We start from the raw sequence: 25,114 nt of genomic DNA, 5'->3' as shown, positions 1-25,114 counted from the left end.
TATTAAAGGATGTTCATTATGCGCAGTCAGTAAGCCTAGAAATACGAAGTTAGGATTGTACAAAACACTTCTGGTTCCTTCACGATCGTGGGAGAGTGTTTCTATGGATTTTATAGGAGGTCTTCCATTGTAAAAAAGAAGTCATGATTATTTGTATGTAGTTGTGGATAGGTTCAAAAAAATGTGTATTTTGATTCCATGTAAAAAGCAAGTTACAGCTGAACAGACTACTCAGTTATTCTTTCAGAATGTATGGGTGCATTTTGGATTGCCCACATCCATTGTTAGTGATTGATATTCTCGCTTTGTTGGGAATTTTTGGTCAATCTTGTGGGGATTCATGGACACCAAACTGAAAAAGAGTACAACATTTCATCTGCAAACAGATGGTCAAACAGAGGTGGTGAACAGAACAGTGATACATCTTCTTCGTGGGTATTGCAACAAGCATCCTAAGTTGTGGGATGAACATTTGCACTATATTCAACATGCTTACAACTGGGCCAAGCACTCTTCAACTCAAACATTTCCATTTGAGGCATGTTTGGGATACTTGCCTAAGTCTCCTTTAGATTTCATTTTTGGAAAAGATGTTGATATTGATGGTCATAGTGACATAGAAAAAGCAAGAAGGTTCATTGAACAAATCCAATTGGTACACCAAAGAGTTCAAGAACAACTTGAAAAGAGCCAAGGCAAGTACAAAGCAAGGCACATCAAGCATCGTTTAGATCACAAGTTCCAAGTCGGCGATGAAGTTTGGCTTCACATTAGCAAAAAGAGGCTCCAAGGAGAAGGTAAACAACTGAAACCAATTAGACATGGTACATTTAGAATTTTGGAAAAGATTGGTAACAATGCCTTCAAGTTGGATTTGCCTTCATGTATGCAAATCTATGTTGTTGTTAATGTTGAGAACTTAAGGTTGTATGAGCCTCCATTAATTGAAGATCAAGGAGAAAATGTCCAAATTCCTTCCATAGAGGGTTTTTCTCCTGAATACATTGATGAACTACATCAAGAAACCACTCTTGATAGAAGAACAAGGTCTTCAAAACGAGGGAATGTGGATTACCTTCGAGTGGGGCTCAAGGGAACAAATCCTTCAAAGGCCAAATGGATAGCGATTGGAAAGGTGAGGGAACTGTACCCTCACCTGCTGGATAACTGAAAGTGATATTTTGGGGTCCAAAAGGCTTCCAATGGGGAGGAATGATCAGGTGCTCAAATTTCAAATTTGTCGAATTGGTGTGGAACCCGAACGACCGCGTAGTGCTCTGTATGACTCCAGAAACGAGTTCTATTCACTTTCCCAAACAAGCGATTTAGAAAAAAAGGGACAACCTAGTTAGTAGTCTATACTACTGACTAGGCAGGTGAGGTGGATGTTGACTTGGTCAAAGCGATTCTCGACTAATGAAATCATAAAAAGTGTCGTTTTGTTATTGGTCGGATTTGAATGGTTCTTATTGGTATGATGGTCAACCACGGGATGACACGTGGCCCAGCCGGAGGCCGCCACGTAGCAGCCTGGGAGGCCACTAAAATTGTTGCCAAAGTCCGGGCGGAGGTAGTGAGGGTCGAACCCGCAACCTCCCAACACATAACACAACCAATTACCATTACACCATGTCCATTGTCAGTTAACCATATAGTTCATGCTGAATATTTAAAGTTCAACGCCATCAAGATTGGAGGTTGGGCGGACTTAACCACTCCATGTGAACACCATTCTCAAGCCTCCAACATTTATGTCTAACTGCCAAGGGTTATTTGACTGTCGGAGGAAAAGGGGCTAGCGTCGAGGGTTAGCCCCTGTGTGCATAGCCCCCCATATAACCCTATTTACTGCATTTTTAGGCCTCCGTGACCAAATTAACCGTCCGACAAATCCGCCTGAATTTCGCCAGATTTGGTGGCCCGTTACCGGAAATCTGGGCGAAAATGAGGGTTTGGTGCTGGATTTTGGGCAATTTGTGGAGAAACTAGGAGAGGTCATAACTTCTCCAGTTTTCGACCAAATTGGGTGCAGAAAGAGGCTAGGTAGTCATTTTTGGACATTCTGGACTCATTGGAGCAGGTTACAAAAGAATTTGAGCATTGTAAACACATCTTTTTACTCATTTGAGCATAATAGAGAGGTCTAAGCCATTGGAAGCTGGACCAAGGAGACGTAGCCCAAGAGGGGTGAACTCCTTCATCATGTTCCTGTTGTGATGTGTTGTTGGTGATGTTATGTAAATTTATATGTTGTTGTTCAATTTCTTATTTATGTTAAAATTGTTCATAAAATTAACATAAAAACTCATTTTGACTTGCAATAAACTCATGAATCCTTAAGCACATGAATAATATTTTGTTTATAATCTGAGGAGGATCTTAGTACAACAAAACTAAAATTCTTAATCAGATCATGGAGGAAGCCCACAATTGGAGATTTGGTAGCTTCACTGTTGACTGGAGCTATAGGAGTCGAAGCCCCATGATTCTCATAGCATCATCTAATGAATGCGTAGATCTAAAGGTCAGTATGCCCAATGTGCCCCCTCCCCCTGCATGCAACAACCTAGTATGGACTTCTCAGTGAGAATAAAGCACCAAGGCCCCAGCCTTTGAAAGCTCCACAAACAAATTCAACAAATGTATTATGTGGCAATTTTGACAGTAATTTTCTGTAATTGCTTATGAAGCCTAGTTGGTATATATATATATATATACACGTATATGTATATATATAGATATGTATATATATGTGTGTGTGTGTGTGTGTGTGTGTGTATGTGTGTGTGTGTGTGTATGTGTGTATAGATATGTACATATCTACACACACATATGTATATATATGTGTGTGTGTGTGTGTGTATAGATATGTACATATCTATACACACACACACACACACACACACACACACATATATATATATATATTCCAGTGTAGGTTCATCTTACATTAATGTGCTATGTCGTGCATGTTTTTGCATGTTTATCAAGCAACAACTTAAATAGTTAGTAGAGAAGGCTTAGGCTCCCCTGGGTTTTTCTACTAAGAACCAAAAAAGAGATGTAAGCTTGCTTGTATTGAATAAACTATCATAAATAATCTTGTTTGTATTGAATAAACTGTCATAATTAAACTTGTTTGTATTGAATAAACTATCCTAAGTAGCTTATTTTACAACTAAGAACCAAAAGAGAGATGTAAGCCTGTTTGTATTGAATAAAATAACATAAGTAGCTAGATTGTGATGATCCAAATGGTAAGCAACAAAAGTATTTCCAAGCCACGGTAACAATCGTTGGGTTCAATAAGTAAAGAGTTTTGTTTGACCCTGAGCTTTGCCAAATTAAAATCAAAGAAATTAGGGCTCTACCGAGCTAGATACCATAAACCTAGAGATGTTAAAAAGGGTTCAAAGCCCACAAAAGTTAGGTAGAAAATGGAGTCCCTCAATCACTCCCTCAACCCCTATACCTAGATAAACAACATCTAGCAATAAGACGTAAGGACATTAATGGTAAATTTCACATCATCACTTACCAGAATTTTAGAACTTTACTGACTTAATTAGCTATTGCCTACATTATTCCCATCTACATGCATGCCTGTTTTTGTAGCATAAACTGATGCATAACTCATTTATCAGAAGTTTGATTGACACGTTCAATCACAGAGGCTGATAGTCCATAATTGGAAAAAATAGCAGAGATTATTCAATTCTCATTTGACCAGTATGTGAATAGATGAATGACATATTGCTTATGAAATACTATTACAGTTTGGGAGACATTACATGCATGGGTTGAGCTGCTGAGAGAAAACACTATCTGCTTATGCACGACATCGGTAAAATTAACATGTATACTTACTATCCAGGAAGAACAATAGAAGTAGAAGGAGGAATTCGTTCCAAAAGTACGCTCGCTACCTTATCGGAAATGAGGTTTCCATATGCAAATACATTGTGTGAGGAGGTTGTTGCAACCATCAGGGCCCTCCCTCTAAACATATGCCTAGAGAATCCTACTGAAGAAATGTTTGTTCTTCCCAATGCACTCCATTGGGTTTAAAGTAGCTTTCCTCTAGGTATAATTTCAAGGTTGGGGAGCCAATAGATTGCTGGCTGTGGTTGATTCGACTCGCCTCTAGGCATCTACCAATGAAAGGCTTTCGAATTACGAAGACACCTTCCCTTGGAAAAGAAAGGCGAAGAGATTCGAGGCAGTTTCATTATTTTGGAACGATTGTCCAGATTTCATAAAAGGAAGTTGTAGGCGTGGGGACGCTTGTGAATTTGCTCACGAGGTCTTCGAATGTTGGCTTCATCTGGCCCACTACTGAACCTAGCCCTGTAAGGACTGGTGCAATTGTCATCGTAGGGTTTCCTTCTTTGCTCACACACTTAAGCAATTGTGTCTTTTGCCGGGAGCCTTTGTAGTTCGAGGAATAGCTTCGAGTCAAAGAATCACAAGGGTTCAAATCTCCATCATGTTGTTTCTTTCGACTAGTTGCTTGTTGTTGCTCCTTACGATAGTGGCAGTTCAAGTCTTGTAAACGATTTAATGAAGGAGGCTATTTCGACGTTTCCCAAATTGTGGTTCTTCTTCCCACATGTCAATTTTCTATTCATAGGAGGATGATGAAAATACTCGTTTGTGATTGGCTAAATCTTCCTAACAAAATCCCACAAAGAAACACTTAACAACATGGCTAAATCTTCCTAACAAAATCCCACAAAGAAACACTTAACAACATAATTATTCTGTGAAAATTAAATCTCTATCACCCATTTAATAATATTAATAATTAAATTGAAAATTTGAAAACTCTATTATACCATAAACACACTTATCCACATAAATATAGTCTTGTGGAAGAGTAAACACACTTATCCACATAAATATAGTCTTATATTTTCTTCCATGAGTCAAAATAATATAACGAAGAAAATGACGTACTACTTACATTACAAAAATCTAATTATCAAAATACAACCATTAAATGATGTCATCACTTACGCCACACATATCTGACTAGTCAAAATATAATGATGAAAACGACGTCATCACCTACGTCACATATATACTACACATAAATGTATAAAGAGGAAAGTACAATGTATTTGAAAAAGGCCAAACAGAAAGAGGTGGTCAAATTAATACGTGACGTCTCCAAAGATGTCACATCAGGATCAGTGGCGGAGGGATTGGGTTCCACAGCTTATTGTTGCCATTAATTGTACTCATTGTAGCCTTTCCCTGTATTATTCTGTTCTCTGGAAACGCTTCAACCGTTGCTGTGATATCGAAATTCCATAGTCATGAGTGGGAGACTGGTTTGCGTTACAGGAGCCTCGGGATTCATCGCCTCATGGCTGGTGAAGTTGCTGTTGGATCGCGGTTATGTAGTTCGAGCTACCCTTCGTGATATAGGTAGGTCACCTCATTCATTTTCTGCCTCTTAACTTGTTACGATTCCCATTAGCAATGGTATATTGGCTCTGTTTTTATGTTTGATTTTGCATGAATGGTAAATTTCAAGAATTTCTAAGCAGTTCTGTGCAATTCTTTCTTAATTCCCAGCTGCGGGAATACTTCCATTTGAGGAACCATGACTTGTTGGTGGCATTGTATGGTACTTTGGTCTTCCTTCTGGTCTTGTTAATAACAAGAGCTTTAAACTCTTTGTACCTATTAAAGACCTTACCCATGGGCTTCATAAAATATATCCAGATTTTTAAGAAGGAATCATCAACCTTGGGCTTCATTAAATATATCCAGATTTTTAAGAAGGAATCATCAATGAAAGTAACATGATAAAGAGTCCCTGTCAAAGAAGTTGATGACATGGGTCCATAGACATCGGGATTCTTGATCTGTGCTTACTTCTTGGGAAAACAACCTTGGCATGTTTGCCAACTGCACATCCCCTTGCACACACCTTTCCTCTCCACCTTGAAGTTAGGGAATGCAACCACTATATCCTTTAGAAGAGGTAAGAAGCCATAACATAGATGACCAAATATTCTGTGCCAAAGTTTGCATAGGATGTCATTGCTAGTCAACGAAGCTCTCTGCTTCACTAGATCTTCTAGTAGTTTGTAAAGGCTACCCTCCCTGATTCATATGGCCAAAACTTGACCAAGATCAGGGTTACGACAAAAAACTAAAAGGAGATTTGTCATATTAGGAACGTACAATGCCTAATGTGGATCCATAACTTCTCTGACTAGTGTGTCGAATGAGATAGACCCCAGCTCAATCATTGGTTCTTGCCATCATCGCCAAGCTCCACTTTCCATGTCAGTATTTTGTTCCCAGAAGGCTGATTTTTTTGGAGTTGTGTTGAGGTTCCACTGTCAACATGCTACCCAACACCTGCCACCATGTTGGTGGAAAGGCATGACACCATGGCAAAGGTTGTATTGGGCCAAGCAATCAACTTGTCCACTCCTTAAATTCAGCACTTCTTGCAAATTGCTTTCGTTTCCACTGCTTACTCTTCCCCTTCTTCTTCTCAAGACGCTAAGAAGCCTAATGACTATGCTTGTTCTAGTCGAAGCACATGATATGGCCCAAATCCTTCTTCTATTGGTAAGAAGATCCTGAATCTTCTTTCTTCTTTTGAGTCTTCCTGGATCCTTTCTTTGCTCCCTTTGTCACCTTCCCTATGAGGAATAGGTTTGGAACATCCTCATTTGTTGTAGTCTCATTTCCTCTCCGACAAAAACATCCTATAATTGCTCGAAGTTAGTTAAATTCTCTTGACTATAGATAACTTGGACAAATTTGTGCCACAATGGACTAAAACCATTCAAAAAAATCTGAATCACCTCATTATCCTCTACTGTATCTCCAATTGCAACAATCTAATCTCTTAGTCTACCATCTTCATGAGATATCTTGCTACTATATTTGTTTTTCTCATGTGGGTAGAGGTGGGCTTGTTCTCCAAGGGCATCTATTTGGATACATTCACACTTTGCTACAATGTTCCCATGGCATCATATGTGAAAATTTCAGGTCTGAAATCCTATTTCAGCAACTGGAAATTATTTTTCTAATTGTTAATTAAATTAACAATTTATCTGCTAAGGCAAATACCAAATAATTCACGCTGCAACCTTCACAAATAAAACTGCGCAAGAAAATAGCACTGGACATTGAGAAAATTCTAGCACACACACATAAAAAAATTAACATAGTTATTTTTGGATAAGTGTCATTGGAAAAACTGGTGTAGCAATTGAGGATTTTTATTATTATGCAACAGTAAATTTCTGAGTACAATCTGGATGCACAAACTGACAATCCACTACAGGAGAAACTGGCCACAAAAATTAGTGAGACAAATTTTGTCTCACCCGACATTGATCGAGCTTCGAAACTGGCTTTGAATGGGCTCCACCAAACCCCTGCGTCAGCCTCTGCGTCAAACCTACGCAGACACTAGAACACTTTGCTTGGAACTGCAACTGATCAAGCCATCTGTCCAATCTAGCATCTGAGAATGACTCATTGGCACCTTCTAGAAATCTTCCCGGCCTCCAACAACTGAATCAACTCTCCGTTTGGCCAAATCAAACTTTGCCTCTATATCTTATGCGCAGCCTTACTGAAGAAACTCGGCCCACCTGTAGTTGACTCTTCAGATATGTAAAAGCTTTCCTCCAGACTCACTGTCCTTGCCCCTCACTTGTTGAAGAAGGTATAACTAGGTTCGGTCTTCATAATGACATGATCTTTGTATTTGATGTAATAAAAGAGAATAAATTATTTTTGTAATCTTGCTGCATGGGTTTCATGAGCAAGAAGTGTCACTAGATAAAAGACTTCTTGTTGATGTCTTTAGGATTTATTCGCAGACACTAGAACACTTTTCCTCGAACTGCATCTGATCAAGCTATCTACCCAATCTAGCATCTGAGAATGACTTGCTGGCACCTTCTAGAAATCTTCCCGGCCTCCAACAATTGAATCGACCCTTTGTATGGCCAAATCGAACTCTGCCTCTGTATCTTCTGCGTAGCCTCATTGGAGAAACTCGGCCCACTTGTAGTTGACTCTTCGGATATGTAAAAGCTTTCCTCTAGACTCACTGTCCCTGCCCCTCACTTGCTGAAGAAAGTGTAACTAGGTCCGGTCTTCATAATGACATGATCTTTGTATTTGATGTAATAAAAGAGAATAAATTATTTTTGTAATCTTGCTGCATGGGTTTCATGAGCAAGTACTATCACTAGATAAAAGACTTCTTCTTGATGTCTTTAGGATTTATTTTTATATGTCTAAGAGTCATGTCATGTATACAAGTCTTCAACAAGTGTAACAACCCTCCAAGACCAAGATCAATGCCTCAAAAACAAGCACAGGAAGTTTGCAAGCGAAAGCAACAAAGGAAGTTCATGTCAGCTCAAAATATGAATTAAATACATAAATAGAAGTAATGTCGGCTTGGGAAAAGAGACACATCGGTTCACAAGTGTATGTTGGCTTGAATATATGCACACAACCACTATAAATACCCTGTTGGGTATCCGCAAATGATAAGAACAGATCTCGCTTGGAGGTGAAGCCGCAGTCAAGGATGAAGTTGCAGTCATGGAGAGGAGCTGTAGTAGAGGGTAGCCACAGTGATAAAGAAGAAGCCACAATCATATAGAGAGGAGCCGCAGTAGGGTTTGACTGCACGTAGTTTGGGTTTAGGTGTAGTCGCAACCTCGATGCAAGGAGAAATGAATAACGTCATCGCAGTGAAGTAGAGTCTCAGCATACCTATGATCTGAAGGAGGTATCTTGAATTCTTTCGTGTGAGTATAGGAGTAGATCCACTCTACAAGGTTTATCATATTGTTTGGGTGCAATTAGTTTTCGTGTGACATAGCACAACTCTAGCATCTCTGTGGTCTCGGCTTAATAGGAAGGAACTCTAAACGCAGTCACCCACTTGATGATCACTCTATGAATGAAGACACAATATATAAATGATTCTCGGAGAAGGACACATAGATCAAGGATGGTGTGAAAATTCTATCACTACAACAATTGATCTATTTTACCTACTTATTTTCCAATAAGTTATTTATGAAAATCCTTCAGTAAACATTAAAATAAATTATGTTGCACATATCACACCATAATACAGAAACAAACACATGCACAAGAATCAACACATTGACACAGATATTTTGGACAACAGTCCCTGGAAAAACCCAATGTGGGAAAACCGGCGCAGCAAGGGAGGATTTTTTTATTCAGCAATTCTTCAGTACAACTGGGTGTCAAACTGGCTAACCCAACAGAGAGAAAATTCTACAACACTTCTCCCAGTCTCAGCGTCAAGCTAGCTGACCTCTGCGTAGGTCCCAGACCCTTTGTGTCAACTCCTGCCTCTCTGCGTCAGCACTAGGCCTCTTTGCGTCACCACGCAGGTCCTCTAGTGACTCCGCAGTTTGCTGCCTCTGCGTCTGCTTGAGAGGCTCTGCGTCTGTCTCTCCAACCTCTGTGCTGATCTTCTGGTGCTGTTCCCGACTCTCTATTTCATACTTGCTGCCTCCTACTGCTCTCTAGACCACTAGTTCAAATTTCTCAGTTAACCGCGCTCCAAAAATTGAACTGACTGGTCTCCCTCAGTGTTTTTTCCAACTGACCCTCAAGCCTCTTCTTATACTTTTCTTGTCGATCCTTCAACAGCTGAGATTAAATCTCTAATCAATGGCTAAGATTAGATTTGGCTTGATCCATGACTTTTGGAACCTTCTAACCCAGTTTTATATTAATACCCATTAATATTTTATTTTTCCTAAGTTTAGACTTAGGAATTCCATTAAAAATATTAATTATTTTAATATCTCCCAAACCGGTTAGAATCTGGCCAAACCATTTACGGGTCTTGGAGATCTCATGTGCTTTAGTCTGTCCACCAAGTTTCATGGCTAGAGCATATCCGATGGTACTCCAAATCAACACTCCCTCTTAGTGAGGATTGTGCTCTAGTAATATTCCATACTGAACATTAATTTGACTATACGGAACCGGTACCTGTGGTAATGCTAGGCCTCCCTGCCCAACATCCTTTGCATTGCTGCATCCTATATTGCAACTCCCTCTGCATCCGTGGTGCTGTTGGTCCTTCTTCCCAACAATGCATCTACACTGCAATCTCTTCTCACCATGTTGCATCGTGCTACTGCTCACTGCTATTGCACTGCAACATCACCCCTATTTCTGCTATTGAAATGGATTCTTTATCATCCCCATCTTTTCCCTGAAATAATCAAACTTTGTTCTTCCAAGGGCCTTGGCGAGGATGTCTGCCACCTGTTCTCCTGTAGGAGTGTAGCTTAGCTGTACAGCTCCTCGTCGGACACAGTCTCCGACAAAGTGACACCAGATATCAATATGCTTTGACTGATCGTGAAACACTAGATTCTTAGAGAGCTTGATGCAACTCTGATTATCGCACATGATCCTGGTCGCTTCCGTCTTTCTTCTGAATAGGTTCACAAGCAGTTTTCTAGGCCATATGGCCTTACATGAAGCTGTGCTCGCAGCCATATATTCTGACTCAGATGAGCTCAGAGCCACGGATTTATGTTTCCTATTGCACCAGGAGGTCATTCCTGATCTAGTGTTGAAACAGTACCCAGAGATACTTTTCTGATCCATTGAACTTCCTGCCCAATCTGCATCAGTAAATCCACTCAATCTGATATCCTTACTGCTGGTGTACAAGAGTCCATAATCGACTGTTCCCTGTAAATACCTGAGAACATGTTTGGTTGCTGCCCAGTGCGCCCTCTTTGGCTCCACCATGAACTGACTGAGGGTGTTGACAACGTAGCAAATGTCTGGCCTGGTATTGACCAGATACTTCGGGGATCCTATGAGCTGCCTGTATAAGGTGGGATCAACATCCTTGTCTTCTAATGCATCAATCTTCTTCAAGTTGGTGATCATTGGAGTAGCCATCGGTCTACAGTTCTCCATCTTGAACCTCTTCAGGATTTCTGTAGCATATCTCCCTTGCCTAAGGAAGATCTTCCCCTTTTGCTGCCAAACTTCCAACCCCAGGAAATAATGCATTCGTCCCAAATCCTTCATGTCGAATTTCGTGGCTAGATTCTTCTTGCAGTCCCCAATGAGCCTGGATGATCTAGTCAGGAAGAGATCATCCACATATAATACTAAGATTAGAGGCTCATTCTCTACAACCAGATAGTAGAGATTTGGATCTGCGTCACTCTTGACAAATCCCATTTTCTGCAAGTAGCCATCGATTCGACCATACCATGCTCTAGGTGCCTGTTTCAGCCCATACAAGGCTTTCTTCAATCTACATACATGAGACTTCTTCTCATGTGTCTCAAAGCCCTCTGGTTGTTCAATGTATACCTCTTCTTCTATCACTCGTTCAGAAATGTCGTTTTGACATCCATCTGATGAATCTCCCACCCTATCTTGTGCTGCAAGAGATATCATGGTTCTTGTAGATGTATACCTGGCTACCGGGGCGAAGGTCTCTTCGTAGTCAATTCCTTCCTTCTGAGCATACCCCTTAGCCATGAACCTGGCTTTGTATTTCTTAACACTTCTGTCTGCAGTGTATTTGATCTTGTAGATCCATCTCGAACCTACCACTGATCTGTCTTGAGGCCTTGGAACTACCTCCGAAACATCGTTCACCATTATGGAGTTTTACTCTACCATCACATCTAGCCAAACCTGATGTTGAGCTGCCTCCTGAAAACTGGTAGGCTCCCCATCCTGAGCTACTAATGCCTGATATCTATCTGGCTGTTTTCAGTCCCTCTTATTGCTCCTTGGCGCACCGATGAAGTCCTCTGCATCTTGCAGAATCTGACGAAGTTCCCTGCTCGTTCTTCCTCTGCTAGCAGGTATTTCTGTTAGCTCCTCCTCATCTTGTGATTCTTCCTGACCCGAGGAAGAATTCTTTTCTTTCGTTGGTTGAAGAGGTTTGACCAACGGTTCCTCTTTTGATTGCTCCTCGGAAGGCATTTCTCGAGATTTTCTGAAAGCCCTGCCCTCCATGAACTTCACATCTCGTCGAACTACTACCTTCCTGCTCCCTAGAAGATAGATTCTGTATGCCTTAGCGTTCTCGCTATATCCCACTAGATATCCTTTCTTTGCAGTTTGATCCAGCTTCTTCCTCTTTTCCTTGGGCATGCAGCAATTGCTAAGCTCCCAAAAATCTTGAAATGATTGACTTCAGGTGTCTTCCCTGTGAAGACTTTCTCTGGAGTAATCTTGCCCAATGCTCGATGAGGAGTTCTATTCTGAACATAGACTGTTGTGTTGCATGCTTCTGCCCACAGGAATTTTGGCATATCCTGATCATACATCATGGCCCTAGCTGCTTCTACAATAGTGATGTTCTTTCTTTCTGCTACTCCATTTTGCTTCGGATTGTAAGGAGCTGTCCACTCTCTTCTGATGCCCTCCTGTTAAAATTGGCAACTAGGGCCAAACTCCATGTGGGTCATCTTATTTATGGCAGCTGATATTTTTCTTGGATCCCCTCTCATTGATAGGTGTAGGATTGATCTAAAGATCATCCGATTCCAATAAGTATTCGTGGAGATATGAATTTATTAGTGTTATGGGACAATTCGTCAAGGTCGGCCAACAACCAAATAAACCCCACTTGTGCTCAGTGTTTTAGTATAAATAAAGGAGGACTTTAAGTCATTTAGACTCATCATCTCTTGTGATCTCACTCTCCACTTGTTTTGGGTTTTTGGTGGAAGAGGAGGTCTAGAGGAGATGCCTTCTACGCAACCCAAAGAAGGGTCATCTAGGAGAGCCCTAGCCGCTGACTTGTAGGAGATCTGACCGCAGATCTAAGAGGCCCTAATCCGCAGCTAAAGGGAGCCCTTATCTGCAGCAGAGGGAAGACCCTAATCCGCAGCTAGAGGAAGCCCTACGTTGCCCTACCTAAGGGTGGTATGAAGATGCCCTAGCCGCAACAAGAGAGGATCAAGAAGAGGATAATTTGCTGGGTTGATTTGCAGACTGTCCTAGGACTGTTTGAGGGCTATCAAGACAAGTTCGAGTTGCTGTTCAAGGGTCGTGTTGCTGGGTAGTGAAGGCCGAAGAGCTAGAGGGACAAAACGCTGAAGAAGGTGTGTTTGGGCATGCGTAGGGACTGTCTCATGACAGTGCTAGGTCGCAGGCCTTAACACACAGAAAGAGCTGTGTAGAGGGCTGTTAAGGTGGACTAGCCCCTCAGAAGGTAGCGTGGACAAAGAGGAGGCTTCACTAGGAATGCTGCAAACCTTTGAGGGTTGGTTTGTGGACTGTCATAAGGGTTTAGGGCTGCAGCACGTGCCCTAACCAGGGCTGTCACAAACACAAAAAAATATCAGTTCAACAATGTTTTGCAGGGGTGTTGGATCCTAGTTTAGGATCAATACTACAATTGGTTGTTGTCCTGAAAGGTCACCTAGCTACTGTTGCTGTAGGTGACAGCAGGGCCATGTTTGGGTATGATGTGCTGGACATATTATGGGACAGAAGCAGTATGTACAACAGCATGTATAGGTACAACTGTTGCAATGGAAGCAATATGTACAATAGTATGTATAGGTACAACTGTTGCATAGTGGAGGCAGTATGTATAGCAACATGTATAGGTACAACTGTAATGATTGCAACATAGTGGAGGCAGTATGTACATCAGCATGTATGGGTACAACTGTGAGTGGTGCAACATAGTGCACCGTGATGGGTACAACCATGACTAGTTGCATTTTCGTGACAAGAGCAGTTCAGTGAATGGGTGCAGCATGATGACGAGATGTAGCACGATGGAGAATCAGTTGAAGCAGCTTGTCTTCAACCAATCTCATGTATCATCTTCTTATAGATGATCTATGCTCTTATCTAAATAAGTCAAAGTGTTGACTTCTGTTGTAAATGTACTCTCTCTCTCTCTTTCTCTCTCTCTGTTGAACTATTGAAGAATGTTAAGTTATGGTATGTTCTATGCTTATAACAGTTTACTTCTTTTTCTTATTATATTCCATCGATTAGCAATCACATGTACATAAAGTAAAGTGTAGATAGAACATTAAACGATCGACAAAAAACAAGCCAAGACAAGAGACACAAGATGTGGCGGCTAGCCAGGGACAAACCCCACAATGTGTGGGGAAACCCTTTGATCAAATCTTCTTTTATCTTCAATAATTCAGCAGAGAGAAATAGTACAATAAATCTGATTCATATCAGCAGTAGCAAACCCTAGATCAGCAGCATCAGCATTAGCGGCTTCATTATCAAACTAGGGCAGACCATATCTCACAAACCGACAGTCGAATTGACTTCATTCCACCACCAAAAGTTTCGGCTTTTAGAGGAGGTTCAGATGAACCTACAACGCAGTTCATATGAGGAGATCTTCTAGGCCACGCAAGTCAATCTTTACTTCTGCAGTTGCAGCTTCAATTTCAACAGTTTCCGGCTTCAAACTAGGGCAGTCGATATCTTGCAAACTGTTCGTCGGATTGACTTCATTCCACCACCAAAAGTTGCGGCTTTCAAAGGAGGTTCAGATGAACCTACAGGGCAGTTCAGATGAGGAGATCTTCTAGGCCACGCAAGTCAATCTTTACTTCTGCAGTAGCAGCTTCAGTTTCAACAGTTTCCGGCTTCAAACTAGGGCAGTCGATATCTTGCAAACCGTTCGTCGGATTGACTTCATTCCACCACCAAAAGTTGCGGCTTTCAAAGGAGGTTCAGATGAACCTACAGCGCAGTTCCAAAGAGGAGATCTTCTAGGCCACGCAAGTCAATCTTTACTTCTGCAGTAGCAGCTTCAGTTTCAGCAGTTTCCGGCTTCAAATGTGTGAGAGAGAGAGACCCATTTTAGCGCAGTAGAGAAGAGACTCATATCTGCGCAGTAGAGAGAGAGAGATGTAATGAGATGAGTGCGTCCAAATGAGGAAAAGTCCTCTTATATTTATACACAACGTTGGTGGGTGAATAGATGCGACTGTTGGGCTTCTGAGCCTACATGAGTTGTAGGTCGGCTTGATAATAATTCCATAATCAAAATAAATTCATATCTCCATGAATACTTATCGGAATTGGATGATCTTTATATCAATCCTACACCTCTCGACGAGAGGAATCTAATAAAAATATTATTAGCCATGAATAAAATGACCCACATGAATTTTTTCCCTGGTTGCCAATTTTAACAAAGAACATAAAAGAAGAATTATCAAGGGTTTACCCACATTGGGTTTTGTCCCTGGCTAGCGCGACACCTTGTGTCCTCTTGTCTTGGCTTGTCTTCTATGATTTATGTTTATGTTCTATCTGTAGTTTACTTTAATGCTGATGTGATTGCTAATCTGGAAAAGTTATTGAGCTGAAGACACTGCCCAAGCAAGAGTGAAAGAGCAATCATCGAAGACAGTTAGGAAAGGACAAAAGGATCAATGGGTTCCTAATCCCTCTTCAAATTCACCGAGGGTAAAATCGAAGTAGAGAATATTATCAGAATGGCGCAGCAGAATATGGCCTACCTAAAGATCACTTCATTGGAAGACTGGATCTCAGGGTGGAAGGAAAGGCAGATAACTAGTTCAGCCATTATGCGAAGGACTGTCCGAATTGCAGGGACACATCCCTTGATGATGATAACAATCATTCTAGGGACATCTTCAATGGTCAAAGGAATGACATGTAATGCAGGTCATCAAGGAAATGACCGACTCTTCAGAGAAAGCAAGGAACCCCAGGTATGAAGAATCAAATGTTGTTTCTGATAAGATAAAGAAGGGCTATCTTGTATTGGCCCTCTCCTTCAGATTCTTTGGGAATCTGGCTTATCGATTATAGTGTTTCAAGGCACTTCATCAGATAGAAGGGTGCTCTCTCTAATTTGGTAGAAATGGAAACAATCGGGGGATTATACTTGGAGCCGATGCAACCTATCCTGGAAAGGGTGTAGGGAATGTTACCCCTCAATTGAATGAGCGTAACTCTATTCATTTACAGAATCTCTTTTATGTACCTGATCACAAGAAGAACCTGGTGTCCATTTTGGTAATGGAAGTCAAAGGTTACAGGGTGGCATTCATCGATGGAAAGGTACGTGTTTGAAAATGAAATTTTCAAAGATGCTTTTATTCATGGGTTTAGGGTTGGCAATTTGTGTCAAGTTGCAGGATGGTCCATTGGGGATCATGACATACCTCATCTATAACACCTGAGATCTACTTTATGAGGCCCTAACCGATGTGAGTCAGATAGTGACTCACATACCTTAATTCAAGAAGAGCATGAAGGTACATGTCTGAGATGTATCGAGGGAAAATCTTACAAGGGGACCATTCCCCTCGTGTAGTAGGTCCATAGGTTTGGAACAACCCGAGGGGTTTGAGATTCATGATTGGGAATCTCATGTATACAGGTGGAAGAAAGCCCTCTATGGATTGAAGTAAAACACCCTGGGCCTAATATGAGAGGATTGATAACTGTCTAATGAAGCTGAGATTCACTAAAAGTGAAGCCGATCCAAACCATTGTTTGAAGGTTGTGGATGATAGACCTCTCATACCGGCACCTTCTGAGAAACGACCTATTTCTGACAGGTGCAGACCCTCTCACTTGCAGAAGTAAGAGGGAGTTGGATTCCAGATATGGAATGGTAAACTGCAAGCCCGTGACTACCTCGAGGATATTAACTTTCAGAAGTTATATGGTGGTGATGCCGGACCAAATTTGGGAAATGCCTCTGAGTTTCATAAACTCATCTGCATTGATGTTCTTGGTGAACTTCCGTCCATATATATGCTTTGCAGTTAGCATGGTGAGCTCATATTTGGTTGAGCCTCACTAGATTGGTGCCAAGAATCTTCTGAGATATCTTCAGGGCACAATCTCTCATGGATTGAGATACACTGTCGGAAATATGAAGCTGCATGATTATTCGAATGTTGACTAGGCAGGCAGTGTGGAGGATCGCTAGAGCACTTCTCAGTGTTGGTTCTCTCTGGATTCTGCTTCAATATCATGGATGAGCAGGAAGTAGAAGTCGGTTGCTATAAGCACCGCCGAGACCGAATACATAGCTACGAGTATGATCTCGTGTAAAGCTGCTTGGTTGTGGAAGCTCATCAATGAGTTGTTTGTACACATGATGAATACCACTTTGATTCTTTGTGACAGCCAGGGGGGATTCGATTATTTAGGAATCCCGTATTCGATGATTGCTCCAGCAGATAGACATTAGATACTACCTTATATGGAATATGGTAAGTCTATGAGTGAGGAGGCTCCATCGCATTGAGACTGATGTACAGGTCACAGACACTTTGTCAAAGCCTCGGGGAAAGGTCAAATCTGTGATTTTCCCGAACGACTTGGAGTCGTTGAGAGACCTTCGTATAAGGGTCCTACATGTTGCATGCACTGAGCTCTGGGAGCTTGGGGGGCTTGGGGTACTTACTAGAGCGACATACGACCATAGGGCGACTCACCCTCCCCTGGTGGTGCGCTATGTACAGGGTGACAGGTTCAACCTTTCCCTGCGATACCTTGTGGCGACTATGGAACAAGATGATTAGTTCTTTTGTGGGCCGGGATGATTAGTTCTCCCATGGCAACTATGGAACAGGATGATTAGTTCCCCTGTGGGCCGGGATGATTAGTTTTCCCGTGGCGAGTGTGGACAGGATGATTAGTTCTCTTGTCGAGGCATCTTACCCATGCAGTCTGGGATTGTTATGCTCTTGACCTGCGAGAAGATGCTAGAATACCGTATATACGAAGAAACATAACCCAGAACACATAACAAAATGAGAAATAACATGTATTTTATTATTCGGAGATGAAAGCAATGTTCACTTGCCTCTTCGAGGGGGCAACCTCCAATAGAGCAGGGCTCGATTACAAAATAAGACATGACGCTCCTCAATGGCGAGTGTCTATCCTTTATATAGGATTCACACATGCAATACCATGGGTCAGTACCATGGTTCTCTTAATACCATCTATCTAATACCATGGCTTGTTTGCAACTAATTGTGGTTCCTTTCTTTAAATGTGGGTCAACCACTTACAATTATTTATATGGGCTTTATTGATTCTTTACTAACTATAACTATGACTCGACCCGATTACATAAATAAGGGGATTAGGTTTGGACCCTAACATGCCCTCCCCCATAAAAACAACCTTGTCCTCAAGGCTGAAGTTGCGGAAACTGCTGAAGAATAGTGGCTGGTTCCTAGGTCGCATCTTCTAGAGAGGTGTCTTTCCACTTGACGAGGACTTCCTTGATCGTGCGGCCGCGCAAATGTCATTCTCGCGTGTCAAGGACCTGTTCAGGTTGGAGCCAGATTGAACCTTCTTCATCCAATTCAGGTAGACTGGTTTGAATTCTGCAATTGTTCCCCACCACTTTCTTGAGGCATGATACATGGAAGATGGGATGGATTTTTGCATTGGGTGGCAAGGCTAGCTTGTAGGCTACTTCTCCAATGCGCTGAAGTATTTGATAAGGTCCGTAGAATTTTGGAGATAATTTTTGACGGCCCTTGTCTTTGAGTGATGTTTGCTTGTATGGTTGCAGCCTCAAGAATACCTGATCCCCTTCTTGAAATGTGCGCTCTAAACGATGTTTGTTTGCCTGTTGCTTCATGCGATTCTGAGCATGATGGAGATTATCTTTGAGACAGGCTAGCATGGATGCACGGCTGTGTAGGAGTTGATCCATTGCTTGCACCTTAGAGCATCCAGGGATATAAGAAGTAGGTGAAGGGGGGAGTTGACCATAAACTGCTTCATATGGAGTTATCTTGGTGGCGGCATGATAGTTAGTATTATACCATTTAACTAGAGGTAACCACTGCACCCATTGATGTTGCTTTTCTGAAGTGAAGCACTTGAGGTAGGTCTCTAGACATTTGTTGACTGCTTTAGTTTGTCCATCAGTTTGGGGATGATAGGAAGTACTTAGTTGGAGTTGGGTGCCTTGTAGCTTGAAATGTTCCTGCCAAAAGTTACTAGTGAAGAGCGGGTCACGATCAGACACAATGGAAGTGGGCATGCCATACAGTTTGAAGATCTGGTCCATGAAAGATTGAGCCACCAAAGTAGGGGTAATTGGGTGGGGTAGGGCGCAAAAATGAGCATACTTAGAAAGTTTTTCCTCAACCACCATGATGACTGACTTCAGAAGACCAGTAATGAAATCCATAGAAACATCCGTCCAGATTGAGGCAAGGATGGACAATGGTTTTAAAGTGCCTAGGGACTTGACTGTTTCTCCTTTGTGGCGCCGACACACATCACATTTAGCCACAAAAGTAAGAATGTCAGTTTTCATGCCTGTCCAAAAGAAGGAACGACGAGTGCGAGCATAAGTCTTCTGAAAGCCTGCATGGCCTGTAGTGGGAGATGAGTGCAACTCTGCCAAAATGCGCGTTTTGAGGGTGGATGTCGGTGATATCACTACTCTATCCTTGTAGCGAAGAATCTCATCCTTCCAAGAGTAGCCCACTGTGGAATTAGGATCTGTTCGCAAGTTATTAATGAGTTGGGAGAGCGAAGGATGTGAAAACCATTCCTTGCGGGCTTCTTCAATCCAATCTGGAATGGGAAGAGAGATTGCTAGCAGGGTGCTGTCCTCCTCAAATTGGCGTGATAAAGCATCTGCTACAACATTTTCATGCCCTTTCTTGTAAATTATCTCATAATCATATCCTAGTGTTTTGGCTAGCCATTTATTTTGCTGTGGCAAGGATGGTCGTTGCTCCAGAAAATATTTGAGGCTTTGATGGTCTGTGCGAATTTGGAAACGCCGCCCCAATAAGTATGGTCGCCAAGTATCCATTGCATGTAAGATGGCCATCATCTCCTTCTCAGAGGTAGATTGTCCGAGATGTTTCCCACTTAGTTGTTGGCCGGTGAAGGCCAGGGGTCAACTTTCCTGCATTAAGACAGCCCCAATACTCGTACTTGAAGCATCACAATCAATCACAAAAGATTTGGTGAAGTCGGGTAGTGCCAATACTGGAGTGGAACACATGGCCTATTTGAGAGCCATAAACCCCTGTTGTGCTTCCTCCATCCACATGAATGATTTTTTCTTGAGAAGGTGAGTGAGGGGTCTAGAAATGCGACCATAATTGTGGACAAATTTGCAATAGTAGCCGGTGAGACCCAGGAATCCTCGCAAACTCTTCAAGGTCTTTGGTTGGGGCCAATCTTGCATTGCTTGGATCTTTTTGGGATCCACCCTGACTTCTTCCATGCCAAAAGAGAACTTGGACAATTTGACAAATAATTTATGCTTTCAGAGCAGTTGCAAGAGCAGGTCTACATGCTGAACATGTTTTTCCCAGGTGACGCTGTAGATGAGAATGTCATCAAAGAAAACGAGGACAAATTTTCTGAGATATGGTTTGAGTAGGTGATTCATGAGGCTCTGAAAAGTGGATGGGGCATTATAGAGACCAAATGGCATGACCAGGAATTCATAATGACCTTCATGAGTTCGAAAAGCCATCTTGGGAATGTCTACTTCTTTCATGCGTATTTGGTGATAGCCCGAGCGAAGATCTGGCTTAGTAAATAATTGAGCACCATTTAGTTCATCCAACAAATCATCAACAACCGGGATAGGGAATTTATCTTTGACCGTAAGCTTGTTGAGGGAATTGAAGTCTGGACACATGTCCCATTCCCCATCTTTCTTGAGCACCATGACCACATGTGATGAATAAGGACTAATGCTAGGACGAATGACACCAGCTTCCAGGAGTTCCTTGATGATTTTTTTGTTAAATTGACAACTAGGGCCAAACTCCATGTGGGTCGGCTTATTTATGGCAGCTGATATTTTTATTGGATCCCTCTCGTCGAGAGGTGTAGGATTGATCCAAAGATCATCCGATTCCGATAAGTATTTATGGAGATATGAATTTATTTTGTTTATGTAATTATTATCAAGCCGACCAGCACTTATGTAGGCTCTAGAAGCCCAACCGACGTGTCTATTCAACCTCTACATTTTTAGTATAAATAAGAGAGGGTTTGATGTCATTTAGAACACACATATTCTTCAAGTGATCTCCTCCTCTCCACGTCTTGGGTTATTGGTGAAGGAGAGACACTAAGAAGAATACGTTGGCCTTGGATGATACCCTAGCTGCTATACGTTGTGGAGATGATGATCTAGCCGTAGTTCTGCTGTGCCACAGTTCAGACGTGCCTTAGCCGCAGTCAACATGAGAATCTGCTCCTGGAAGAGCAGCAGTCTTTACCCTGTCATGGAGAAGGCTCTACGCTGTCATGGAGAATCTTAACGCTGTCATGGAGAGGCCTAACACTGTCATAGGAGATGACCTTAACGCAGTCATAAAGGAGGCTTTCATAGCACATTCCATGTGCCCTAAATGCAGACCCTAAGACGCTGCCATTATATGTCCTAAAGGCAGTCATCTAGACGCAGAGTTCGGAGGGTCATATTATGCCCTAGCTGCAGGGAATAGGAGGGCTATTGACTTTATAAAGGAGGACTAAAGACAGGCCCTAATGCTGTCATAGAAGTGAACCTAAACGCTATCATGGAGATAGCCCTATCACAGTCATAGAAGAAGGCTTAATGTAAGCATGAATAAAAGCACCCATATGCAGTTCTAAGGAGAGGTCTACTCACTGTTACAAGAGACTCTCAAACACAACAAGAGGAAGACCCAGATCCGCACCACAGGTTAGTCTCATGGCAGAAGGACGCAAGGAGGTATGTGCTTGTATCATTCTCGGCACACCTGTAAATTAAAGACGTAGTCAAGATAGTCTTCAAATGGACGGAGCAGAAAAGAGGCATTGTACTAATATGAATGACGTAGTCACAATTTCTGTGATATCAATTATCTCACAGTATATGGATATGCCCCCCTGCTATATTAATATGTATATCAGTGATATCACAACAGGTCTCGGTATATATACATATGTGTATCTGTGCTCCTTCATGGTTTGCGTGCAATGAGAGGAAATAGTATCACATGCATTGGTGATGTTTTGAAGTCACTCTCTTCAGCGTTGCTATGTGCTAGGCCACAGACCATAGCACCATAGCTAAGACTACCTTGGAGCTGCTGTCTTAGGATTGTTTGGAGTTTGTTTAGATCAGCCATTCAGCACAGTGTTGGGTGCAACTTGGTGTTGGGTGCAGCATGGTTAATGCAGCACACTGTTGGATGCAGCATGATGGGCAGCACTATGAAATCATGTGCATGGGCAGCCCAATGATACATTAGCAGGGGCAGCAACATGATAATGATGCACATTAGTCTGAGAAAGATCATGGACCTGGACAGCAGCATGGGGCAATATGCAGTAGTGCAACTAGAGGACGAGATGCAGCACGATGATAGGTATCAGTTGAAGCAAAATGTCTTCAACTGATCTCGTCGTTATAGGAGATGATCTATGCTTAGATCTAGACAAGTCAAAGTGTTGACTTCTGTTGTAATTGTACTATCTCTCTCTCTCTTTCTCTGCTGAACTTTGAAGATAAAAGAAGATTTGATCAAAGGGTTTCCCCACACATTGTGGGGTTTGTCCCTAGCTCGCGCCACATCTTGTGTCCTCTTGTCTTGGCTTGTCTTCTGCGTTTTATATTTATGTTCTATCTGCAGTTTATCGTAATGCTGATGTGATTGCTAACTGTGAAAATTTAAATAAATTGCTCTAGCATAGAACATACCTAATCTTAACATGGTATCAGAGCTGAGGTGAAGACAATGCCCAAGCAAGAGTGAAAGAGCAATCACCGAAGACAGTTGGGACAAGACAGAAGGATCAATGGGTTCCTCATAATTCACCTAGAGTGAAGTTGAAGCAGAGAATGTTATCAGAATGACGCAGCGGAAGTTTCTGATGGCATACCTAAAGATCACTTCATTGGGAAGTTCGGATCTAAGGGTGGATGGAAAGGTAGATGTCTTGGTTATGAGTTCGGCCCTTATGCGAAGGAGTGTCCGAATGACAGAGATGCAGGTCATCAAAGACACGACCAACTCTTCAAGGAAGCAAGGAACCCCAGGTAAGAAGAATCAAATATTGTTTCTAATAAAGAAGTGTTATCTTGTATCGACCTCCTTCAGATTCTTTGGGAATCTGGCATATTGATTGTAGTGCTTCAAGGCACTTCATCGCATAGTAGAGTGCACTCTCTAATTTGGTAGAGATGGAAACAATCGTGGGATTATACTTGGAGCCGATGCCACTTATCCCGGAAAGGGTGTAGGGAATGTTATCCCTCAATTGAATGAGGGTAACTCATTTCATTTACAAAATCTCTTTTATGTACCTGATCGCAAGAAGAACCTGGTGTCCATTTCGGCAATGAAAGTCAAAGGTTACAGGGTGGCACTCATCGATGGAAAGGTACGTGTTTGAAAATTGAATTTTCGAAGATGTTTCTTGAGTTCAGGGTTGTATCAAGTTGCAGGAAGTCCACTGGGGACCATGTCCATTAACACAACACCGGAGGTCTGTGAGTCAAATGGTGACAGAGATCCCTGAATTCAAAAAGAGCATGAAGGTACATGTCTGAGATGTACCGAAGGAAAATATTATAAGGGGACCATTCCCCTCATGCAGCAAGTTCACAGGTTTGGAACAACCCGAGGAGTTTGAGAATCATGATCAAGGAATCTCATGTATACAGGTGGAAGAAAGCCCTCTATGGCTTGAAGAAAAACACCTCGGGCATAGTATGAGAGGATTGATAGCTGTCTAATGCAGCTGAGATTCACTAGGAGTGAAACCGATCCAAACCATTACTCGAAGGTTGTGGATGATAAATCTCTCATACCAGCACCTATGTCTGACAGGTGCAAACCCTCTCATTTATAGGAGACAGAGGGAGTTGGATTCGGAATGTGGGAAGATAAGCTACAAGCTTGTGACTGCCTCGAGGATCTTAACTTTAAGAAGTTATATGGTAATGATGTCGGACCAGATTTGGGAAATGCCTTTGAGTTTCATAAACTCATTCGCATTGATGTTCTTGGAGAACCTCCATTCGAACATATGTGTTGCATATTTGGTTGAGCCTCACTGGATTGGTACCAAGAATCTTCAGAGATATCTTCAGGGGCACAATCTCTCATGGATTGAGATACACTGCCGAAAATATGAAACCACATGATTATTTGAATGATGAGTGGGCAGGCAGTGTGGAGGATCACTAGAGCACTTTTCAGCGTTGGTTCTCTTTGGATTTTGCTTCGATAAGCACCGCCAAGACCGAATACATGGCTACGAGTATGATCTTGTATGAAGCTGCATGGTTGCAGAATTTCTTAGCTGTTGAGGAATCCTGTATTCGACAATTGCTCCAGCGGATAGACATCAGATACTGCCTTATCTGGGATATGGAAAGTCGATGAGCAAGGAAGCTCCATCGCACTGAGATGATATACAGGTCGCTAAAGCCCCGGGGAAAGATCAAATTTGTGATTTTCCCGAATGACTCGGAGTCATCAAGAGACCTTTGTAAAAGGGTCCTGCATGTTGCATACATTGAGCTCTGGGAGCTCTGTGGGGCTTACAGAATCTACTGGAGCAACATACGACCACAGGGTTGGTGCGCACTGGAACAAGATGATTCGCTCTCTTGTGGGACAAGATGATTCGCTCTCTTGTGGAACAGGATGATTTGCTCTCCTGTGTAGCAGGATTGATGTGTTCTCCTGTGAGGCCTGGATTGATGTGTTCTCCATGGCGGCCTGGATTGATGTGTTCTCCATGGCGATTGTAGCAGGATTGATGTGTTTTCCTATGAGGACAGGATTGATTAAGTTCTCCTGTCAAGGCATCCTACCCATGCAATCTGGGACTCATGGGAAGTACCTCTCATCTGATCAATGAGCAGGGAAATGAACTTAGGAACCATAGTAGTACCGATGGACGCATCGTTGTATCTACCGTACTCCCTACGCTAGGATGTCCTCCATTGATCTGGGATCAATAGTACTGGTCTGGGACCAGTGGTAGGAGTTGTACATACTATGACGCTGACTTCGGGTCGGCTGAGACTGGTCTGGGACCAGTGGTACATACT

General features: G+C 42.1%; 1 protein-coding gene across 2 annotated transcripts in view; it reads left to right on the top strand.

Annotated features, from left to right (window-relative positions):
* The first annotated feature begins 5,175 nt into the window (after positions 1-5,175).
* Positions 5,176-25,114, top strand: part of LOC149166842 (phenylacetaldehyde reductase-like) — a 522,913-nt gene continuing 502,974 nt past the window's right edge. Inside the window, exon 1 of one of the 2 annotated variants that reach the window (XM_089432779.1) lies at positions 5,176-5,430. In XM_089432779.1, coding sequence (XP_089288905.1) covers positions 5,319-5,430 — 112 coding nt within the window. In that variant the 5' untranslated portion in view covers positions 5,176-5,318. The remainder of the gene's footprint in view (positions 5,431-25,114) is intronic. The other variant, XM_089432778.1, reaches the window with a different exon arrangement.

The sequence above is a fragment of the Pinus tabuliformis genome, chromosome 5_1 (genome assembly GCF_031772625.1).
Source record: "Pinus tabuliformis cultivar Carrire ecotype Pingquan chromosome 5_1, CPIR1, whole genome shotgun sequence".
Taxonomy (NCBI): Eukaryota; Viridiplantae; Streptophyta; class Pinopsida; order Pinales; family Pinaceae; genus Pinus; species Pinus tabuliformis.
This window is presented reverse-complemented; position numbering and strand designations above follow the sequence as displayed.